This window comes from Acomys minous (genome assembly GCF_964271855.1).
Source record: "Acomys minous genome assembly, chromosome: 2".
Lineage (NCBI taxonomy): Eukaryota > Metazoa > Chordata > Mammalia > Rodentia > Muridae > Acomys > Acomys minous.
In genome coordinates this window covers 65909132-65929082 of record NC_140484.1, presented here as the reverse complement: position 1 = coordinate 65929082, position 19951 = coordinate 65909132, and the positions used below count along the sequence as shown (strand labels likewise).

The 19951-nt window shown below is 37.4% G+C and overlaps 1 protein-coding gene across 2 annotated transcripts in view; it reads left to right on the top strand.

The window, feature by feature from the left end:
- The window catches only part of ZRANB1 (zinc finger RANBP2-type containing 1), a 63762-nt gene that overhangs the window by 29998 nt on the left and 13813 nt on the right, over positions 1-19951 (top strand). For both annotated transcript variants that reach the window (XM_084772688.1, XM_084772687.1), the window contains 3 exons: positions 12967-13154; positions 16971-17124; positions 19672-19743. In XM_084772688.1, the coding sequence (XP_084628814.1) occupies positions 12967-13154; positions 16971-17124; positions 19672-19743 (414 nt within the window). The remainder of the gene's footprint in view (positions 1-12966; positions 13155-16970; positions 17125-19671; positions 19744-19951) is intronic.

Sequence of the window (19951 nt, the reverse complement as noted above, 5' to 3'; positions counted from 1 at the left end):
CTGGGACTCAAACCCAGGGTGTTGGGGGATGCTAGCCAAGTGTTTTACTACTGAGCTAATAACATGGCCAGCCTTAGGTCTTTCTCAGATGATGCCTTCTCAGGAGGCCCTTCTGACTGATATATTTAAAATTTCATCCTTGACCCCACTGCTACCATTTTTTTTAAAAATCATACTTGTCACTCTCTGATGCATTTGTTAATCTTGTTTGCTATTTGTATTTCCTTTGAGCTTTTTGTGAGTCAGGAATTTTATTTGTTCGTAGCTGTATCCTAGTGCCTAGAAGGGTCCATCTTCAATATTGAGTGGATGTGTGAAAGTTGAGACTATCATTTTAAAATATAAGAAGGTATTAAAATGTGCATTTTCTGTCAGCTGCAGATGTCTTGTTTTATTTGATCTACTATCACCTCAACTTTTAAAACTTAATTCTGTGAAAAATTCAATATCTGAGGCATTTTCCATCTTGATGCCAATAGTATTTTTGCCTCCTTGCTAGAATTATGTTACTGAACCCAACCTAGCTTGCCTTAAGATTGTGACTGTAGAAATACAGCTTGATGATAGTAGATTTGCTAGAATATGTTTGTCCACTTGGTTTTTACAAACACCCAGTCCATTAAAAAAAAGGGGTGGGGGCAGGGGTTCACAGGGCTGGGAGATGAGGACCTGAGTTCAGATTCCAAGTACCCATGGGAAGAAACCAAAAATCCTGGTGTTGTAGTGCCTTTCTGAAATCTCAGAGCTAGAAAGTAGAGATAAGAAGATTCTAGGTGCTTTCCCAGCTAGCCAGTCTAGCAGAGTAGGTCCCAGAAAATAAGATAGTGATAGAGGAAGAAGACTCCTGATGCTAGCCTCTGGCCTTCACACATGCACATAAATGCAAGCCCATCTTCACTCATGTGCACATGCATGCACATAACACACAAAAATAAACTACAGCTTGGTATTAATTGCAGAGGGACAGATATTCCACAACATGTCTATTGAAGGGTTTTTTCCCCCAAGGAATTAAGCTGGTAAAATTATTTGTATTAGTGGTATTTTCCTTTCTCTGGAAAACAAAACTGTTAATATAACCAACTACATGTGCTCATTAAAATTTAGTTTTGAAATCCATATCTAGTTAAATGAAAAGAATATTTTACAATAATGCAAACACAGGTTAAATTACACTGAAGAAAGTCAGGCTAGGTTTTGAGAGACTATAGTACTGTTAGTTGGGATGATATAAAGTTATTATATGAAGAAAATGACCATGTCAAAACAAAACTATTGAAGGCACTCTGGGTTCACTGGTTCTTTTGATTCTAGGCTGTCTGTGTAGCTTAGACTGGCCTTGAATTCTGGATCAGCCTACTTTTGAGTGCTGGGATTGGAGTGTATCATACCAGGCTTACCAGTTTTAAGATAGGACGCCTCATTGTTGTTAAGTCAAGAAATATGTAGTAATTTGTTAAAGTGACAATGGGAAATGAATATAACTGCTTTAATTTTATTTAAAATTAAAAAAATATTTTATGTATATAAATATTTTGCCAGTATGCATGTATGTGCACCATGTGTGAACCTAGTGCACACAGGCTAGAAGATAGCATTGGAGTTATGGCTGGATGGCTGTGCTACCATGAAGGTGCTGGGAACTGATCTGGGCCCTGAAAGAGTAACAAGTGCTCTTAACTACTGAGCCATCTCTCTAACTAATTATGGGTGCAGAACAGCAACAGAAGATTGTATTCAGTCTCTACTAGTTATATCAGGCAGTTTAGAGTTCTTTTGTTGTATGGTGTGAGACATTGTACAGAGGCTGGCAGGAGGAAGAGGAGGAGGAGGAGGAAACGTGCTGCTGCTAGTCTTTTCTGCACAAAGATGGTAGAGATTTTTGTTTTGCTATGGCACTACATTGAAAGGAGCAGTTTCTAGAAGAACTTTTGAATAAAGTTTGATGCCTGTGATGCTGATGTTTTCAGTCTTACCATTTTTTGAAGGCAGTAAAATAAATATGTGTATATGAAGCCCATTGTGTCCTAGGGTAGTATCTTGCTGAAAGCTCACAGCATTTCAGAGGTCAGTCACATTATTTGCACATAATGAAGGGCTTTTGTATGCTGTTTATTTTATTTGCTTTGCTTGTGTTGGTTTTTTATTCCAGCCAATATACTACATACACCACAACCATTTGGACAGTTTATTTTCTATCTTTAGAAATCTTCTTTTCTTAAGGAATTGTTTTGCAGTCATTACTTCATGTGTGGGCTCACTAGCAAATTTTTGTTTTAATGTGTCAGTTTTAGAAGTAATCTCTTGGGAATTTAGAGAGGAAGTTATTTAATAAAGCTGTTCAGTACCTTGTTAGTTTCAGTTGTGGTTTTTTGAGGGCCAAACTGTGAACTTTAATTATTTTATTTTATTCTTTTTGTTTTGTTTTGTTTTTGTTTTTTGTTTTTTTTGTTTTAAGTGGAGGGTGACTTTGAATTCCTGATCCTTATTCTTCCACTTTATGAGCACTGAGGTTACAGGCAGTGTGCCATTATGCCTGGTGAACTTTGATTTTTATATTCTTGCCAAACTGAGTATTCTACTGAACTGTTCTTTGCTGACTTAGCATCCTGTTTCTTAATATAATAGTTTACATGTGAATGAAGGCAGAACCAGACAAAAAGTCCTGGAATCTTATTAATAGTCTTTGACATTTAAAACTGGACAACCCAGCCTTTTGAATGAAAATACTATTAAAGGCTTTTAATTGAATCAAAAATATGTCCAGACTTCTGTAGCAAACCTTTGGTACTGTATCCATAAAAGGAAAGTAAGCTTTTAGAATATTGACAGTACATCTTTGGTATGGTCTTACTTAACTTTGTTTGGTACTCTTAATGTGGGATATGTGGAGATAGCTATAGCAACTCAGCATCTAGCTGGGTGTGTGGCACTTGGCCTTTGAATTCAGCACTGAGGAGGCAGAGGCAGTTGGATCTGTATGAGTTCAGGGCCTCTAACTAGTCTACAAAGAGAATTCCAGGCCAGTTAGGGCTGTATAATGAGACCCTGTCTCAAAAAGAAAACAACTCTATCTTTTGTTTTGTACACATTCTTGCTCGTGAATTTACTTATCTCAGGTAGTTTATATTTAGCACCATGAAAGAAGTAATAGTCTTCAGGTAGTTTTTATCCTTTCTTTGAGGGTTTAAGGATTTTTCTCCTGTGATAACTTTGGATGTAAAATAGCATGTTAAGTCATGATTTATGAACTGAGTTTTCAGTTCTAATTAAATATTAAAATATTAAAAGATCTTAATTAAAATAATAGAGAATGCATACATGTATGGGTATGCAAGCACCCCTTTTTCTACTGTTAATTTATGCTGGGAAGTTTATTTTGATATTAGAATACTTCTTTATGCCAAGCATTTCACAAAACAAAAACAAAAACTTAACAGGAATGGTGTTTGCAAGGCAAATTGACGATTGGTGCTGGCAGACATAGAGCCTTAGTAAGTTTTCTTTGGGTTGCTTCTGGGATGTTTGAAACATAGTTTCTGGCTTTCAGAAATGACTGGTTACAAAGGCTTGCCAACCAGCAATTTGTACCTCCTTTGCTGAAAAAGGAAATGTGGCTGGTCAGCCTGCCTGCTTTCCAGCCTGACTTCCTTCCTTGTGCTGTTTATCAAACCAAGGGACTTATGCTGGTGATTCTTGATTATGTATATGATTATATGATACTATATATGCATCATTAAATTAGTAAAGTCCTTTATTTAAGAAGCGGACAGTATAACTATATATAGTGATATATATATATTTACACACACACACACACACACACACACACTTGCTGTCTCAGTGCTTAGGAATCTGAGGCAGGAAGATTGTCTCAAGTTTGAGGATAGCCTGAACTTTCACAATGGACTATAAAAGGATGTACTTAGCCTCAGTGTTACAGACTAAAACAAACAAAATAGTTAGAACCATTATTATTGTGGGCAGAGTGCAAGCATTGAGAGTTGGGCTTCTTTTAAAAAAAAAAGATAAAATAATTTCTTTTCTCTCCTCATTCTCACTCTTCCAGATAGCTCATTTTCTTTTTTTTTTTTCTTTATCTCCTTTCTTTCTTTGTTTCTTTGTTTCTTTTTTTTTTTTTTCTTTTTGGCTTTTCGAGACAGGGTTTCTCTGTGTAGCCTTGACTGATCTGGACTTGCTTTGTAGACCAGACTGGCCTCAAAATCACAGTTGATCCACCTGCCTCTGCCTCCCAAAGGCTAGGATTAAAGGCGTGCACCACCATGCCTGGCTAGACAGCTCCTTTTTATCATCAGCCTATTCTGAAAAGTTTCACAGTCTGTATGAAAGTTACAAGCAGAGCACAGGGTTATATAACCTTGTCATGGATTTTCATTGTCCACTTTGTTAACATTTGGTCCTGTCTTCTCTCTCACTGGCCTGTTTCTCCTCAAACACTTGAGTTAGCCGAAGACATATGACACTTTGCTACTAAATCTTCCTTTTAGCATGTATTTCCCAATAACAAGGACATTTTCCCCACATAAGTACAGAATATAATTTTGCAGAAAATGGAGTAGTAAAGTCCACTTTCAGTTCCTCTGATTGCTTTACCCTACCCTGTTACGTCAAGGCAGGTGACGTTGTGTTCAATTGTTTTGTCTGTTCAGTCTTTTATTATAGAACAGTGCCAGGTTTTTAAAAAATCACTTTTTCATGACATTATTGTTTGTGAAAATTCCAGTTTTATAGATTAACTGAATTTGGAAGTTAGGTTTTTCTATGATATAGATTCAGTTAGGCATTGCTTTTAGGAGAGGGAGGAATACTATAGAGGTAAAGTTATTTTAGCAGTGCTTCTAATATCTCAGAATAATGCCTGTGTATTATTGTCTTTCTCTGTATTTTAAGATTTACTGGACGCTGTGGTGCATGCCTGTAATCTCAGCACTCAGGAAGGCAGAGGCAAGTGGATCTCTGTGAATTCGAGGTCAGCCTGGTCTACAAAGTGAGTCCAGGACAGCCAAGGCTACACAGAGAAACACTGTCTAGAAAAATATTTATTTTATGTATATGAGTGTTTTGCCTGCTTTAGGTTTACACCACATGTGTGCACTGCACAAGGAGGCCAGAAGTGGATATTGGATCCCTGGAACTGGAGTTACAAGTGCTTGCTAGCTGCCCTGAACCCCAGCCTGCTGAAAGAGCAGTCTCTTCATTCTTGAAGCACGGTGGCTCATGCTTGTAGTTTCCGACTCTTGGGAAGTAGAGAAGGAAGATAATAAGTTTACAGTTTCCAGCTATGAGTGAGTTGGGATGCATGAAACCCTGTCTTCAAAAACATTTTTTTTTCACCTTTGAAGAACTAATTATATGGGCCAGAGAGATGGGTCACTGGGTAAAAACACTTGTTGCACAAACCTGAATTTGATCCTTAGAACCCATGTAAAGGTGGAAGGAGAGAACAGATTCCACAGAGAGTTCTCTGTGCACTCTGGACTTAGGTTCCCTCTTTCCCCATCATACATGCACAGCAGCACACTAGTTAATAAATAAAGATAAAAAAACCTGAATATGTAATATAAAACTGAGTTACTGTCTTAGTTACTTTTCTATTGCTTGATAGTACACCTTGGCCAAAGCAACTTAGAGGAGAAAGGGAGTTTATTGTGGCCTTATATTTCAGTGAGTACATGACTGTCATGGCAGGGAGCATGGCAGCAGGTAGGCAAGCTTGGTGCTGGAGTTTGGTCTCTAAGACCCACATAGTGGAAGGAGAGAGAACTAGCTTCTACAAGCTGCCCTCTGACCTCCATATGCATATGGAATAAAAGAGGGGGGAAAGTAAGGTAGAGACTGATCACATCAATTTGACATCTGGTTTTCTCAGTTGGACTGTAGAATAAGACATGGAAGAGGAAACCTGTAGAAAAGGGTGAACTATTTAAGTCCTGTTCACCTGGATAAGGAAAATCAGCTTTTTTTTTTTTTGGTCTCATGGCAGCAGCAAACCTTTGAAATCTCTGAAGGGAATGCCTCCATATAATTGATGGTTGGGGGTGGGGGGCTAGAAATAGGATTTTTTGTGTAGATCAGACTGGCCTCGAACTCAAGAGATCCACCTGTTCCTGCTTCCTGGGTGCATGTACCACCACTCCTGGAATGAAATTTTTGTTGTTTTGAAGTAAGAGAGCTTTTATATTTGATTGCAGTGGTGAATGCGGGTTTGGCATATACCACTTTATGTAAATTTTAAAAGTACACTTTTAGAATTCTCCATTTAAAAAAACTTTCAGTTGTGTGGTTGAGTGATATTTTAGGTCATCGTAAAATTGGAAGTCATATTTATTTCTCTAACTTGGTAATATTTGTATTTACTTTTGATGGCTTGTTTTGTGATTTGTTCCATTAAGTCCTTTTATTATGCATTTCTCTGGTAATTTTTTCTTCCCATCAAGATCCTCCTTTTCATGAAAGTACCTGTCATATTTACCCATGACTTTGGGATTTACATTTTCACAATAGTTGGGTTATTAGTATGATAAAAAACAAAAGCAAGAAAGGAAGAACTCAGAGGTGTGTAAACTGTTTGATGTAGTTCTATAATTATTAATTGATCATTTAAAAGGTATTAGAGACTTTTTTACTTCCTTATTTCACTAAACCTTTTATTTTCCTAAAGAGGATGTTTTAGTGAACAGTGGAATTGAAAAGAAGTTAGTCTTGATTACAATTGGTTTTTAAAAGCTATTTTCAGAGCCAGAGAGATAGCATAATGGTTATTGCAGAGGGCCTGGATTTAGTTCCCAGCACTTACATTGCAGCTCACTACCATCTCTAACTCCATTTCCAGGGGATTCAGCACCTTCTTCTGGTCACATAGTAAATATACAGGCAAATGTATAGTAAGCATGTAGGCAAAATACTCATACCCATAAATACAAATGCATAATTAAAAATAATTTATTTTCAATTTCTGACTTCTCATTGTTTTTTTTAAAGGTCATTGTTCTGAGACACTGCTTTAGGAATAGAAATGGCGGATCTGAGCTTATTGCCATTGATTATAATGTAAAAAATACAACTGGGGTGGTTGGTTTGTTCTTCTCAAATTATTTCTGTAGTTATGTCTGCTTGTGCCTATTTGAAGGCACGTTAAAAGTATTGAGGGCATTTAAAATAAAATTCAGCTTTTCATCTTGGAAAGATGCTCAGTGTAAGAGTGCTTGGTGTAGCCAGGCATGGTGGTGGACGCCTTTAATCCCAGCACTAGGGAGGCAGAGGCAGGTGGAGCATTGTGAGTTCGAGGCCAGCCTGGTCTACAAAAGTGAGTCTAGGACAGCCAAGGCTACACAGAGAAACCCTTTCTCGAAAAACATGCTTGGTGTGTGAGCAGGAAAACCTGAGTTTAGATCTCAGAACCCATATAAAAGCCAGGAGTAACCATGAAAATGGAACCCATCTTTAATATAACTCCAGGGTTGTGGGCTTGCTGGCTTACCAGCCTGTCTCCAGGTTCAGTGAGAGACCTTGTCTCAAAGGAATAAGGCAGAGAGTGATAGAACAGGACATTTTCTTCTGACTTCTGTAGGCATACATATACACATAGACACATAGACACACACTCCCATCCCCCAAAAATGAACTATTGTTGGACACTCAGGTCATTTTCTTCTTACTTCTGTAGGCACGTGTACACACACACGCACGCACGCACGCACGCACGCACACAACTCTTATTTGAGTTTTAAAAGACTTTCTTGTAAATATTTGAGCCAAGGTTTATGATTAAATTATACCTAAGGATGTTTTTTAAAATGGTTATTGGGTGGGAGAGTTTGTTAATAAGCAAAATCAATTAAATAATTTAAGCCTTAGGTTTAACTGCCTAGACAATACAGTCAGCTACATCTGCATCTTTCTACTGACCATCCGGTAGGACATTCTGAACACTACCACTTAAAACTAACTTTTCTCTTTAAGGGTTCCTGAAATTGTGCCTGCTGTCTCCAGGTCCACCCTCACCCCACAGCATAAACCATGCTGTGATGTTACACAGCTACCATAGAACTCCAGGGTAGTGTTGAGCTGGCCCATGTGGGCTCAGGTAAGTTCTGGCTTTTTTTTTTACCATTTGGCATTTTTTTCAAAGTTAGTTACCATTATGATTTTATGTCATAAAGGAAAATAAGGCAAAACTTTGAAAACTGTGCCATATATGGGGGAAAAACAAGTCTATTATCTAAGCATCTAATGAGCCAGCTCCAGATGCTAACCATTGGAGTTCCATAGTAGCTGTGAAATCCCTAGTGAGTCTGATAGTGGCTTTAAAATATGTTAGACTCCATTCTGGCTTACTTTATAGGACAATGTGTTGTGAGCAATTCCTGCTGTTGTGGCTGTCTCTTAAAGATTTTATTTGGTAGCTAGTAATATGTTATATACTTTCATTTACTTAAAGACTACATAATTTAAGAAGTACATTAACATTTTCTTTACCTCTGATTGCTAGTAATTAGCTAATTTTGAGTGTGTGCTGATACTATGGGTCAGTTTTAGGTTGCTGATTGGTTTGAAGTTAGTCTCAGAGTGCTTCCAGTTGTCTTTTTATTTGAAGAGGTCAGGATAGAACATACACAAGTCCCCCACTCCCAGCCTTCCCCCAGCCTTTTTTCTATAAAGTCAGGTTTTAACACTTTATATTTATTTGCTGCCCTTTCCTGCCTTCCAACGCTCTGTTTTTTCTTACTTTTATTTCTGATGTTATAAGTTGCTAAAAATGTAAAGAGCTCAGTAACATCTTTGTGATTGTGATACCCTCCCCCTTCCTAAGGAGAAAAATGTGATGACTAAACTTAGATTTATATGACACAAGCCAGGTTCTTTTAAACATCAAACCTATGGTAAAAACTCATGTGAAGAAACATTAAAATTGATCAGTAGTCATGAGCAATATATAGTAAACTTTATCAAAAGTTGGATAGTTTCATGATACTGTCATGAATTTGTAATAAATTTACTAATCCTTATAGCTGAAAATTTACCAGTTATTTAAGCTCTGAGCTCTTATGGTTAGGGAACACAATGAGAATACATATTCCCAAAGCGCTAAGCAGCACATTTATTTATTTATTTATTTATTTATTTATTTATTTATTTATTTATTTATGATACAGGGTTTCTCTGTGTAGCCTTGGCTGTCCTGGAACTCACTTTGTAGACCAGGCAGACTTCTACCTCATAGAGATCTGCCTGCCTCTGCCTCCCAAATGCTGGGATATATACCACCAATGCTCGGCCTAGACAGTGTTTTAAAAAGAGGTATTTTGTACCTGTTTGAAGGTTGCAGTCTTACTCCTCTGCCTCCTAAATCTATTTATAGTCTGTGTCTTGGGGAACAACAGCATTAGTCCTGCTTGAGTGTAACAAAGCCTGAGTGGGAGGGGAGAATTTAGTATTTTTGATGTTCAAATCGAATGAAAATTCTAACTGGTTCTGTATTGTGACTCAGCTTTCTGAGGTATGAGACATATAACATGGAGCTCAGCATTTGGAATTCCGTTTATGTATTTTGAAAGCATACTTTGAAGATAGGTGGGCAGTAATGCCAGTTGTAGTCCCAGGTGTAGTTAGCATAATTCAGTGTGCCAGTTGGTTTGATTTCCCCACCTCAATTGCTAGTGTGAATTTCAGAGGTCCTTCAGAAACATGAGTGAGGAAATAAATTCGTAAGAACTTCTAAGACATCAGCTATACAGTGATTTAGGTAAAGAATAAAGGCAGTGATTTAGAGGATCTTCTAAACCAAACAAAGAAGTCACTTGGCATTTAGCTTTAGATTACCTCATATTTGTGCTTTGGGGAAAAAAAATTTGAACAGATAGCAGTTTCTTTATCTCTGTACACATGTGCATAAATCTTCCCCTTTGTCTATTCAGGTAAATTGATCAAGCTCTTGGGCTACTTTCAGAACTTGGAACATTTTATGTGTAATATGTATTTTATAAATACATAATAGTTTTAGGTTTTAAGCTACAATCTATAAAACATACCAATTTGTGTGCAGTGTTGTTTTTCTCTTCCCATGTTGGGAATCAAACCCAGTGCCTTTTGATTGTTAGATAAGTGCTCTATCACTGAATTACACTCCACCCCTAGTTCTGGCTCTGATAGGACTGAAGGAGAGAACAGTTGTCTTTGTAAAGAAACAGTGTAGAGTAGGTGTGGTGGCAACATGCCTGTAGTACCCTTGCTTGGGAGTCTGACAGGGAATTGCCTTAAGATTGAGGGCTGCATTGAGAGGCCCTGTCAATCAAAATAAAATACCTACAGAAACAAGAGCAGGTGGGGTAAATATACCCAATTTTAAATAGTATAATTTGTATTAAATTACTTTTAGACTTTTTGTATACTTGAGCATAATTAGAAATAGAAAACTCTTTATGATGGTTTTAATTCAAGTAGCACTACTTATGTCAGTTCTTGAGGTTTGTGCTTGGGGAAGATGTTATATTGACCCGTGCTAACTCTATTACAGTTTGGTCCTAATGACTTCTAAGTTCTTTACAAGGATGTTTTGAAGCCTTTATGCTTAAAGTGGATTAGGGTTGGCAATTGACCCAAAATACAAACTAAGATTTCTGTAAAAAGACATTCTGTTTTTTGGTTTTGCTTTTGTTTTTGTTTTTTCGAGACACGGTTTCTCTGTGTAGCCTTGGCTGTCCTGGACTCACTTTGTAGTCAGGCTGGCCTCGAACTCACAGCAGTCCGCCTGTCTCTGCCTCCCAGGTGCTGGGATTAAAGGTGTGTACCACCACTACTGGCTCTGTTTTTGTTTTTCCAGACAGAGTTTCTCTGTGTAATCCTGGCTGTCTTGGAACTGGCTCTGTAACCAGGCTGGCCTTAAACTCACAGAGATCCATCTGTCTCTGCCTTCCCAGTCCTGGGACTAAAGGCATGCACCACTGCTGCTTGGTGACATTCTTACTAACATGAAAAATATGGTTGGTTTTGATTTTGTGGTTTTTGGGATTGAACCTCTTCATGCATGCTAGTTTTGAAAGGTCTAATATAGAGCAGGCTTCACTCTCAACCCTAATATTCTGGGCTTTTATTTATAGTTTGAGTTGAAAAGTTGCATTGTTGTTACTTAGGCTCTTGTTAAGTAAGCTCTTAGGTTCACAGGATCCTCCTACTTGAGAAACTTAAAACTGGTACTATAGCACCCACAACATGTATGCTTTCTCATGAGCCCTCACCTGAAAAAATTGTATGTACATGGTAGAGGATTTGGAGTTGCAGAAAAAGACCCGTGACTATTCAAATTTGAAAACTTTTAGCACTGACCTTCATGCTTCGCAGATGTAATTTAAAAGGATATTTTGGAAGATAGACACCATATTTACTGTCTTTTGTGCTTCTCATATTGCTTAGCAGAGTACGCATGACGCCACAAACATTCAGTGAGTGTGAGAATTAAATGATCAATTTTAAGATCGGTTTCTTTAATAAAGAAGAGACTTTTGTGTTATATCAGGTATAAAGAGTATCTTTATCTTAACTCCTAATTCAAAATGGCAATTAAAACGCCTTTGTCAAGCACACTAAAAATATTTTTAGTCAATCTTAACATTTTACCCAGAAGACAGATATTTTTTCCTGATCTAACTTAGAAAACACTTAAAAAACGGTTGGTTTAAAAAACATTAATTTGTTTTATTTATTGAAAGCTAATGTATACTCTCATCCCCACGCAAGTTGTGTATCATCTATTTTGTTCAGTAAGTACTGTCTTTACTTAACATTAATTTGTGCTAAGGTTAATAAAATGGTTTAATGGAAATAGGTTTTTGGCTTTGAAAAAATCATATTAATTTTATGTTCCTGCTCCTATTTGTTTTATTTTAGCATATTTAAAATCGTGTAGTGTAAGTTTTATGTGTAGTATGTGTTTAACACCTTCCCTTGCCCCTTTTCTCTCACTGTATAGACCAGGCTGGCCTTATAGAGATCTGTCTGCCTCTGCTTTCCAAGTGATGAGATTAAAGGTGTACACCACTTACTTCTTCTTCCTTAAAAACATTGCCTCTCTAACATAGGCTAGCCCAAAATTCAATGTGTAGCCCAAGCTTGTCATCAACACATTGCTCTCCTGTTTTTAACTCCCAAGTGGAGTGTTGAAATTCCAGTTGTGAACCAAGATAACCAGCTATTCATGAGCAATTTGTAACATGTATAAGGAAGTTTTGACTGTGGGAGATTCTGAATTCAAAATGCAATCAATTTTTACTTAAAATGAAACTTATTTTAGAGCTACAAGCACAGTAGAAAGCTCAGTCAGTGGGTCTTTAAAAATTCTGCTTTAAAATGCAGAGTAAAGGGGCTGGAGAGATGGCTCAGTAGTTAAGAGCACAGTTCCTAGCACCCAGATGGTGGCTCATAACCATCTGTAATAGAATCTGATTCCCTTGTCTGGTGTGCATGAAAACAGAGCACTAATACACATAAAGTGAACAACTCTTTTAAAATGCAAGGTAAAGGCAGAAAAAGCTAAATACAAACTAGAAGCACATGAATATCTCTTTGGGTTTTGCTGTCAGGATCAATGCAAGACAATAAAGGCTCATTTCTTCTGTGAAGTCTAGTTCCTTGAACTAGGTTGTCCTTACTCATTTTTAATCCACTTACTGTATTCAGGTAGTTCTTTTAAAGCCTGCCACCTCATGGAGCATAGACATGATGGAGAGGTAAGTGCCAAAATAGGCAGTTCTAGCTCTGGAAATTTTGAAATGATAAGGAAATACTAATTTTCCTTATTTTCTTTAGGACGTGTAAACAATGTCTCAGGATCCAGGAAGTACAAAGAAATGTTTTAATGACTGTAGTATGGTCACTTCATCTATATATATATATACTTTTTGAAGAAAAATGGATGTAAGTGCTTTTCTGTGTTGGTGCTTGTTTTAGGGGTTGTGGAAGGTGATTTAGCAGCCATAGAAGCATACAAGTCATCAGGAGGAGACATTGCACGCCAGCTCACTGCAGATGAAGTCCGCTTGCTGAACCGTCCTTCTGCTTTTGATGTTGGTTACACTCTGGTACATCTGGCCATACGCTTTCAGAGGCAGGACATGTTAGCAATATTGCTTACAGAGGTAAGTATGACATTTTGATTATTGAATTTAGGGATTGTATGTGTTATGTAAATGTGTTACCACTGAAATGTCACTAGCTTTAATGTTCTTTTATATTGAAGAAATAAGTTCTTTAATTTTTAAATTTTTAATATTTTACTGCCATGCTGTGGGTTGAATATAGGGCCTTGGATATACTAGGCAAGTGTTTTTGTCACTGAGCAGTATCCCCAGCCCTAATTTTTATTATTTGTTAGCTTATTTATTTTAAGAAAGGGTTTCTCTGTATATCCTTGGCTGTCCTGGACTCACTTTGTAGACCATGCTGGCTTCAAACTCACAGCGATCCACCTGTCTCTGCTTCCCTGAGTGATAGGATTATAGGTGTGCACCACTGCACCTGACTATCTAATTTTTATTTTGAATGTGACAGTGTTTCCCCAAATTATTTTTAAATGTTTATTTTTTGTATATGAGTCTTTTGCCTGTATGTATGTATGTATGTATGTATGTATGTATATGTGTCTACAAAATGAATGCAGTGATTTTGGAGGCCCAAAGATGGTGTCAGATTCCCTTGGAACTGGAGTTATAGTTGGTTGCAAGATGTCAACATGGGTACCAGGAACCCATGTCTTCTGCAAGAGCAGCCAGTGTTCTTAACTAAAGAGCCATCTCTCGCTCTAGCTCCTTCAGTTGTATTTTAAAGAGCACTCCTTATATCCTTGAACTTCTAATTCTTCTGTTCTATCTCCCAAGTGCTTAGATTATAGGCCTGTCTTAGCAGGCGCCCTCTCTCCCCCTTTTGTGATGAGGTATTACTGTGTTGCCTAGGCTGGCCTTGATCTTCCAGGGTCAAGTGATCCTCCATACATACAACATCTTGCCTTGAAATGCATATGCATACGGTCTCCTGAGTTGATGAAGTTGTTGCTGTATACCACTGCCCTCAGCAATATAGCCTTTTGAAGTAGGGCTTTTCTCCACAATATTTGAATCATTAGGTTTGATTAGACTATACAAGGACTTACCTTTTATTTGTTCATTCAACTAAGAAATATTTATTCAGTACTTATGCTATGTGTCAAATTCTGTGGCTGAGGAGGATAGAATTGTAAGGATGCCAACTCTTTTATTGAGTTTCTAGACAAATGGAGAATGAATTGGGTTATTCTATATAGTGTGAGCTAATGACCATTTGAGTACTAAGGAAAGAGCTTGGGAGAAATTTTTCCTTCCTGAATAGAGCAAATCACATTTCAGCAAGTTTTCCTCTCCTACTGCTCCTCCTGCCTGTTACAGGATCTCATGCGTCCCAGGTTAGGTTTCAACTTGCTATGAAACTGAGGCTAACCTTGAACTTTTAGCCTTCCTTTACCTCCTGAGTACTGGGTTACAGATGTTCACAGCCACACCTGGTTTGTCATGCCGGGGATCTACCTTGTGCATGCAAGGCAGGCAGTATACCAATAGAACTGTACCCTGACCCCATGTCATCAAATTTCTGGAGGAAATTAGCATGTGAAGTAAGCTTGGGGGAGAATTGAGTTAAGTAGACTATTTATGAAGGTATAAAGGATCATCTCTGAGGGTATAACTTTTATTATTTGGATAAGAGACTTTGTTTTTCATAAGAGAAATATAATAAAAGTACAGAAAGTCAGATAATTGTGCATTATTTCTGGGCATACTTTATATAAGGATATAAGGTGATTATTCAAGCTTATCAGTATCTGCGATACTGCATGGGGATTAAAAATATGCAAGATAGATGAAACTGTAATTTTATTGACTAGCCATTATGTTTACTTTAGCAAGATTCCAATGGTATCAGAGGAAGAGGTTGGGTAGACTCAGGGAAGGAAAGTTGATTGAATGCTGTGATGAAAACAGTGGGCAGGCGGCTAAGAATTAGATGTGCATTATTAAAAAGGATCTGTGTGAGTAGAATGATTAGAGTTTTGAAACATGGGTTAGAATAAAGTCTCTTTGTGGTGTCCTAACTGTGGCTGTATTGGTGTTGGAATGCCCAATAGAATTGTTGCACTGCAGAGGATGCCATTGTGATTGGTATAGTTACTGATAGTAGCATGAGACCAAATATAGAAGATGGCTATGGGCCAGGGTAAAAATTTTTTAGCTGTCGGCTAGGGCTGTAGTCAGAAAGCTTGACTAGCACTTGAGAATCTGCCTCCAGGCTTATCCGCAGGGGGCTATTGGCTAGATGCTTTAGTTCCTGTTATGTGGGTTCATTTACAGTACTGTCCATGACAGTTGGTGTCACCTAAAGCAGATGATTGAAGAGAAGATTCAGAAATGTTACCAAAGTGGAAGCTATGGCATGTTTTAAGTCTTTAAAAAAAACAAAAAGGGTCTCTGGCTGGCCTTGAACATATGAAAATCTTCCTCTGCTTCCTTAGTGTTGAGATTAACGGCATTATGCAACAATGCCCAACTTTATGAGTCAATTTAGGAAACTTATTACTTTCATTTTTGTCATATTCTCTGGGTCATGTAGAGCAGCTTGGAGACAGGGGGGGAAGTGTTAGTTGAAGTCAAGAACAAATTTGTATTAGGATTTCATCTCAGTGGAGTAGATGCTCCCAAGAATTGTTTTAAAGGGGCTATCAGGGAGGGTAGAAAGGTGGGGCGTGAATCTGACCTAAGAGGGCATGTTTATAGAAAAAGAGCAGAACCAAGTTCTTTTGGAGTGAGAAGAGAATGTTGATTGTAGGATATGTATCTGGGAAAAACTTTTTAATGAGTTTTGTGGTAGATAGGTAGGACTTATGAACTCCTGATTTTTTTTTTTTTTTAGTGAAGAGATGACAATGGAAATCAAGTTATTGAAATACAGCTATCAGAATAGTTAACCAAGTTTACGACTTATAAGAAGATGTGTGTTTGCATGAGTAGCTGTTATAATCCCCCCTTGATCTCTTGAGTGCTAGAATTAGAGATGATGTGCTATCATGTTCATTACAAAAAAAAATTGCCTTATATCTTCTGCCATTAGCTAAGGAAAATGAAGGATTCTTGTGTAGTAAACTCCATGGATCTTTGCTAATTCATGGACTCCAGTGTTAAGCACAGCTGGCCTGAGGGGATGGTTAGGGTCAGAAGGGTGAAGGAGGGAGATAGGAAGCAGGTGTCGGGGTTTGAGGTGATGGTGAAGGGAATGTTTAAGTGTCTCTTGAAATATAGTCAAGGCCCATATGTGACGCTGTTAGCAAAGTGTGCTTTCAGTAGATGACTAATAAAGCATACTGCTCCAGGTCCCGTTTATGGTAGGAAGGTGGCTTTTAGTAAGGTGATAACCTGCTTGTTCCCACCAGATTGCTAACACCAGAAAACAGAGCTGACTGGTTCACCCAAGTGTCCACTTTTACTTACTAACAGATATCCTTCCTGTAACTTAAAGAGCTTCCATGGAGATGAGAGGTTTTTTGTTTGTTTGTTTGTTTGCTTGCTTGTTTGGGGTTTTTGGACTTGAGATTAGCCCAGACTGGCCTTTTAATCTTGATTTTCCAACCTCAGACTTTCTAGTGATATGATTACAGTGTGCAAAAATCATTCCCTGTTCCACACATTAAATACAGCTGGAATGCTAGGTGGAATCTACCTTTAGTTGACATTCTGCATTTAATGCCTCTTTTTTTGAACAGTTATCATGATGTAAATGTCCACTGGCAAGGAAATAGTACCTAGTATAAGATAAAAACAAACAAACAAAAAAGAGTTTGGGAGAAATTTAGCTAATTTCTTTTAAATGCTATTGTATTTTGTTTCCATTTATGATAAATAAGATACAGAGGGAAGTTTCTTTGTGTATTTAAGGTGTCTCAACAAGCAGCAAAGTGTATTCCAGCAATGGTGTGTCCTGAACTGACAGAACAAATCCGGAGAGAAATAGCTGCTTCTCTTCACCAGAGAAAGGGGGATTTTGCTTGCTATTTTCTGACTGACCTTGTAACATTTACATTACCAGCAGGTAACCCCAAAATTTATTATGAAAAGCAATCTCTATTTTCTTAAGCTTACTTTTTTTTTTAATGTGGGGAAAATAATGTTTTTGTAAGAAATAAGGTGGGATTTTTAACATTTTTATATCTTATATCTATGGGTGTTTTGACTACATGTACATCTGTGTCCCATTTGTGTGCCTGTCATCCATGGACACCAAAAGAGGGTGTCAGATCCCTGCAACTGGAGTTAGCGACAATAGTCAGCTGCCATGTGGGTGCTAAGAATCAAGCCTGGGTCCTCTGCGAGAGCAACCAGGCTTTTAACTGCGGAGCCGTCTCTCTACCACCATGGGTTAGGGTCTTATGATCTGACTGTTCTGTATATTCTTGAAGTGACTCATACAAGAACTACCTGTGAACAAATGCTTTGATGATTAGAAAACAGTAGCTGGCTTTTGTTTCGTTTTTGTTTGGCCTTAGTTGTATTTATTTGAAGACAAGCTCTCATTTTGTAGTTGAGGCTAGACTAGAATGTGCAGTGACCTCTGGCTTCATCCACTTACGTGCTGGGATTATAGGTGTGAAGCCACTCCTTAGGTGTTGTTTTGCTTTGAGACAAGATCTCATTGTGTAGTTCTGGCTAGGCCTTGAAGTCAAAGACATCTCTCTTTTTGAGTGCTGGGATTAAAGGCATGTGCTGCCACACCTGGCATATTAAAAACAAATATACAAACATAATACATACATACATATATCCATCCATACATACATACATATATACATACATACATACTGTTCATTCATTTTCCCCTTTTATTTCAGAATATCCCTTTTTTTTTCTTTCTCTCCCTCTTCCTTTCTCCTCCTCTCTTCCTCTCTCCTCTTCTCTTCTCCCCTCACCCCTCCCCTCCCATCTCTCTCTCTGGTTTTTTTGAAGCAGGGTTTCTCTGTGTAGCCTTGGCTATCCTGGACTTGTAGACTAGGCTGGCTTTGAACTCAGATCTGCCTGCCTCTGCCTCCCAGAGTGCTGGGATTACAGGCATGCTCTACCATGTCCAGTTAGTCACCTATTTTTAATTTTCCATTTATGTCTGTTTTAAAATTACATACCCATTAGCTACTGTTAAGAATTAGGCAGGATTAGAATACAGATTTTTTAATGGGTTAGTTATTTGAATTAAAAATACTATCTTCAAACATGTCATTGTTTTTTATTCATTAATTTCTGCTGTGTTTGTAAATCATTTGCTAATGTTTTTGATTCTCTGACAGTTGAAAATATCTGGAGGGGGCTGGAGAAATGGCTCAATGGTTAAGAGCATTGTCTGCCCTTCCAGAGGTCCTGAGTTCAATTCCCAACAACCACATGGTGGCTCACAACCATCTATCCTGGAATCTGATGCCCTCTTCTGGCATGCAGGTGACCTGCAGATAGAGCACACATATATGTGAAATAAATAAGTAAATCTTAAAAAAAAAAAAAGGAAAGAAAAAGAAAAAATCTAGTGGATGCCTTTTATGAATTAATATTAAATAAATACACCAAAGAACTTTTCTTTTTTAAATAAAGGTCTATCTGGTACCCTGTTATTTTCTATTTTTTGTAGTCAGATGTGTTTATACATGAGAAGGGTTAATGAAGCCTTTTAGAATCTGTAAATTTCATTGAAATATACTGTATATTAAGCTCATCTCAATCTGTTAATTTAAAAAATTATTATTATATATATTTATTATGTGTGTGTGTTGTTGAAGTCAGAGGAGTACTTATCACAATTGGTTCTCTCCTTCTATCATGTGGGTCCTAGGATTGAACTCAGGTTTAGTGTCAAGTGACCTTTCCTTCTGAGCCATCTTGCTAAACCATAAATGCATTGAAAGAAAGAAAGAAGGAAGGAAAGAAAGAAAGAAAGAAAGAAAGAAGAAAAAAAGAAGAAAGAAAAGATGTCATTTTTAAAAAATAAATTATATATTTTTAGATTTAAAAATTTTAATGTATGTGTGTGAATGATTTTTCTGTATGTGTATATGTGTACCAAGTTGTGCATGGTACCCTCAGTGGTCAGAAGAGGACATCAGATTCTGTGGAACTGGAGTTAAGGATGGTTATCATCCATCATGTAGGTGCTGTGAATTGAACCTGAGGCCCTCTGCAAGAGCAACCATTCTCTTAACCCTTGAGTCATCTCCCAGCCCCCACCCAAAGGGTTTTTAAGGGTAATGCTTTCTATTACACTAGAGTGCTCTATTGAGTAACCTGAATAAACATGGAATGTTTGAGGAAGGTTACCAAACTGTGTCAGAGTGCCATGGTTCACTAACTTTTATGAGAAGATTCTTCAGTTTGAAAATAGCAGGTTTGTGAAGAGAAAGAACAAATAAAAATCTATAAGTAAGTAATTATTTGTCTACACCTTATTTTTGTTACCTTTAAATAAATAATGAGCCCAGAAACTACATATGCATAATTGTGTTCATACAACATTAAATACAGATATTTGACAACTTCAGTAGAAAGGTGGTATACATTATTAAACACAAGAACTGCTTTTAAGCCTCATTTTTCTGTGCAGATATTGAAGATTTGCCTCCAACAGTTCAAGAAAAATTATTTGATGAGGTGCTTGATAGAGATGTTCAAAAAGGTAAGTAAGTGTAAGATCAATGTTGTAATGTTTCTTATATCCAGTTAGCTGTTCCATTTTTTTTTTATAATGTAAGAAGTGGTTTATTGTGTACTTGTCTTGCCTTGTTTTAAATTAAAGATGTAGAGTCATAGTAGTCTCATATGTAAGGTTCTAGAGTTTACCCCAACCCTAAAATCAACAATGCAAAACAGAGACGACTTTCACA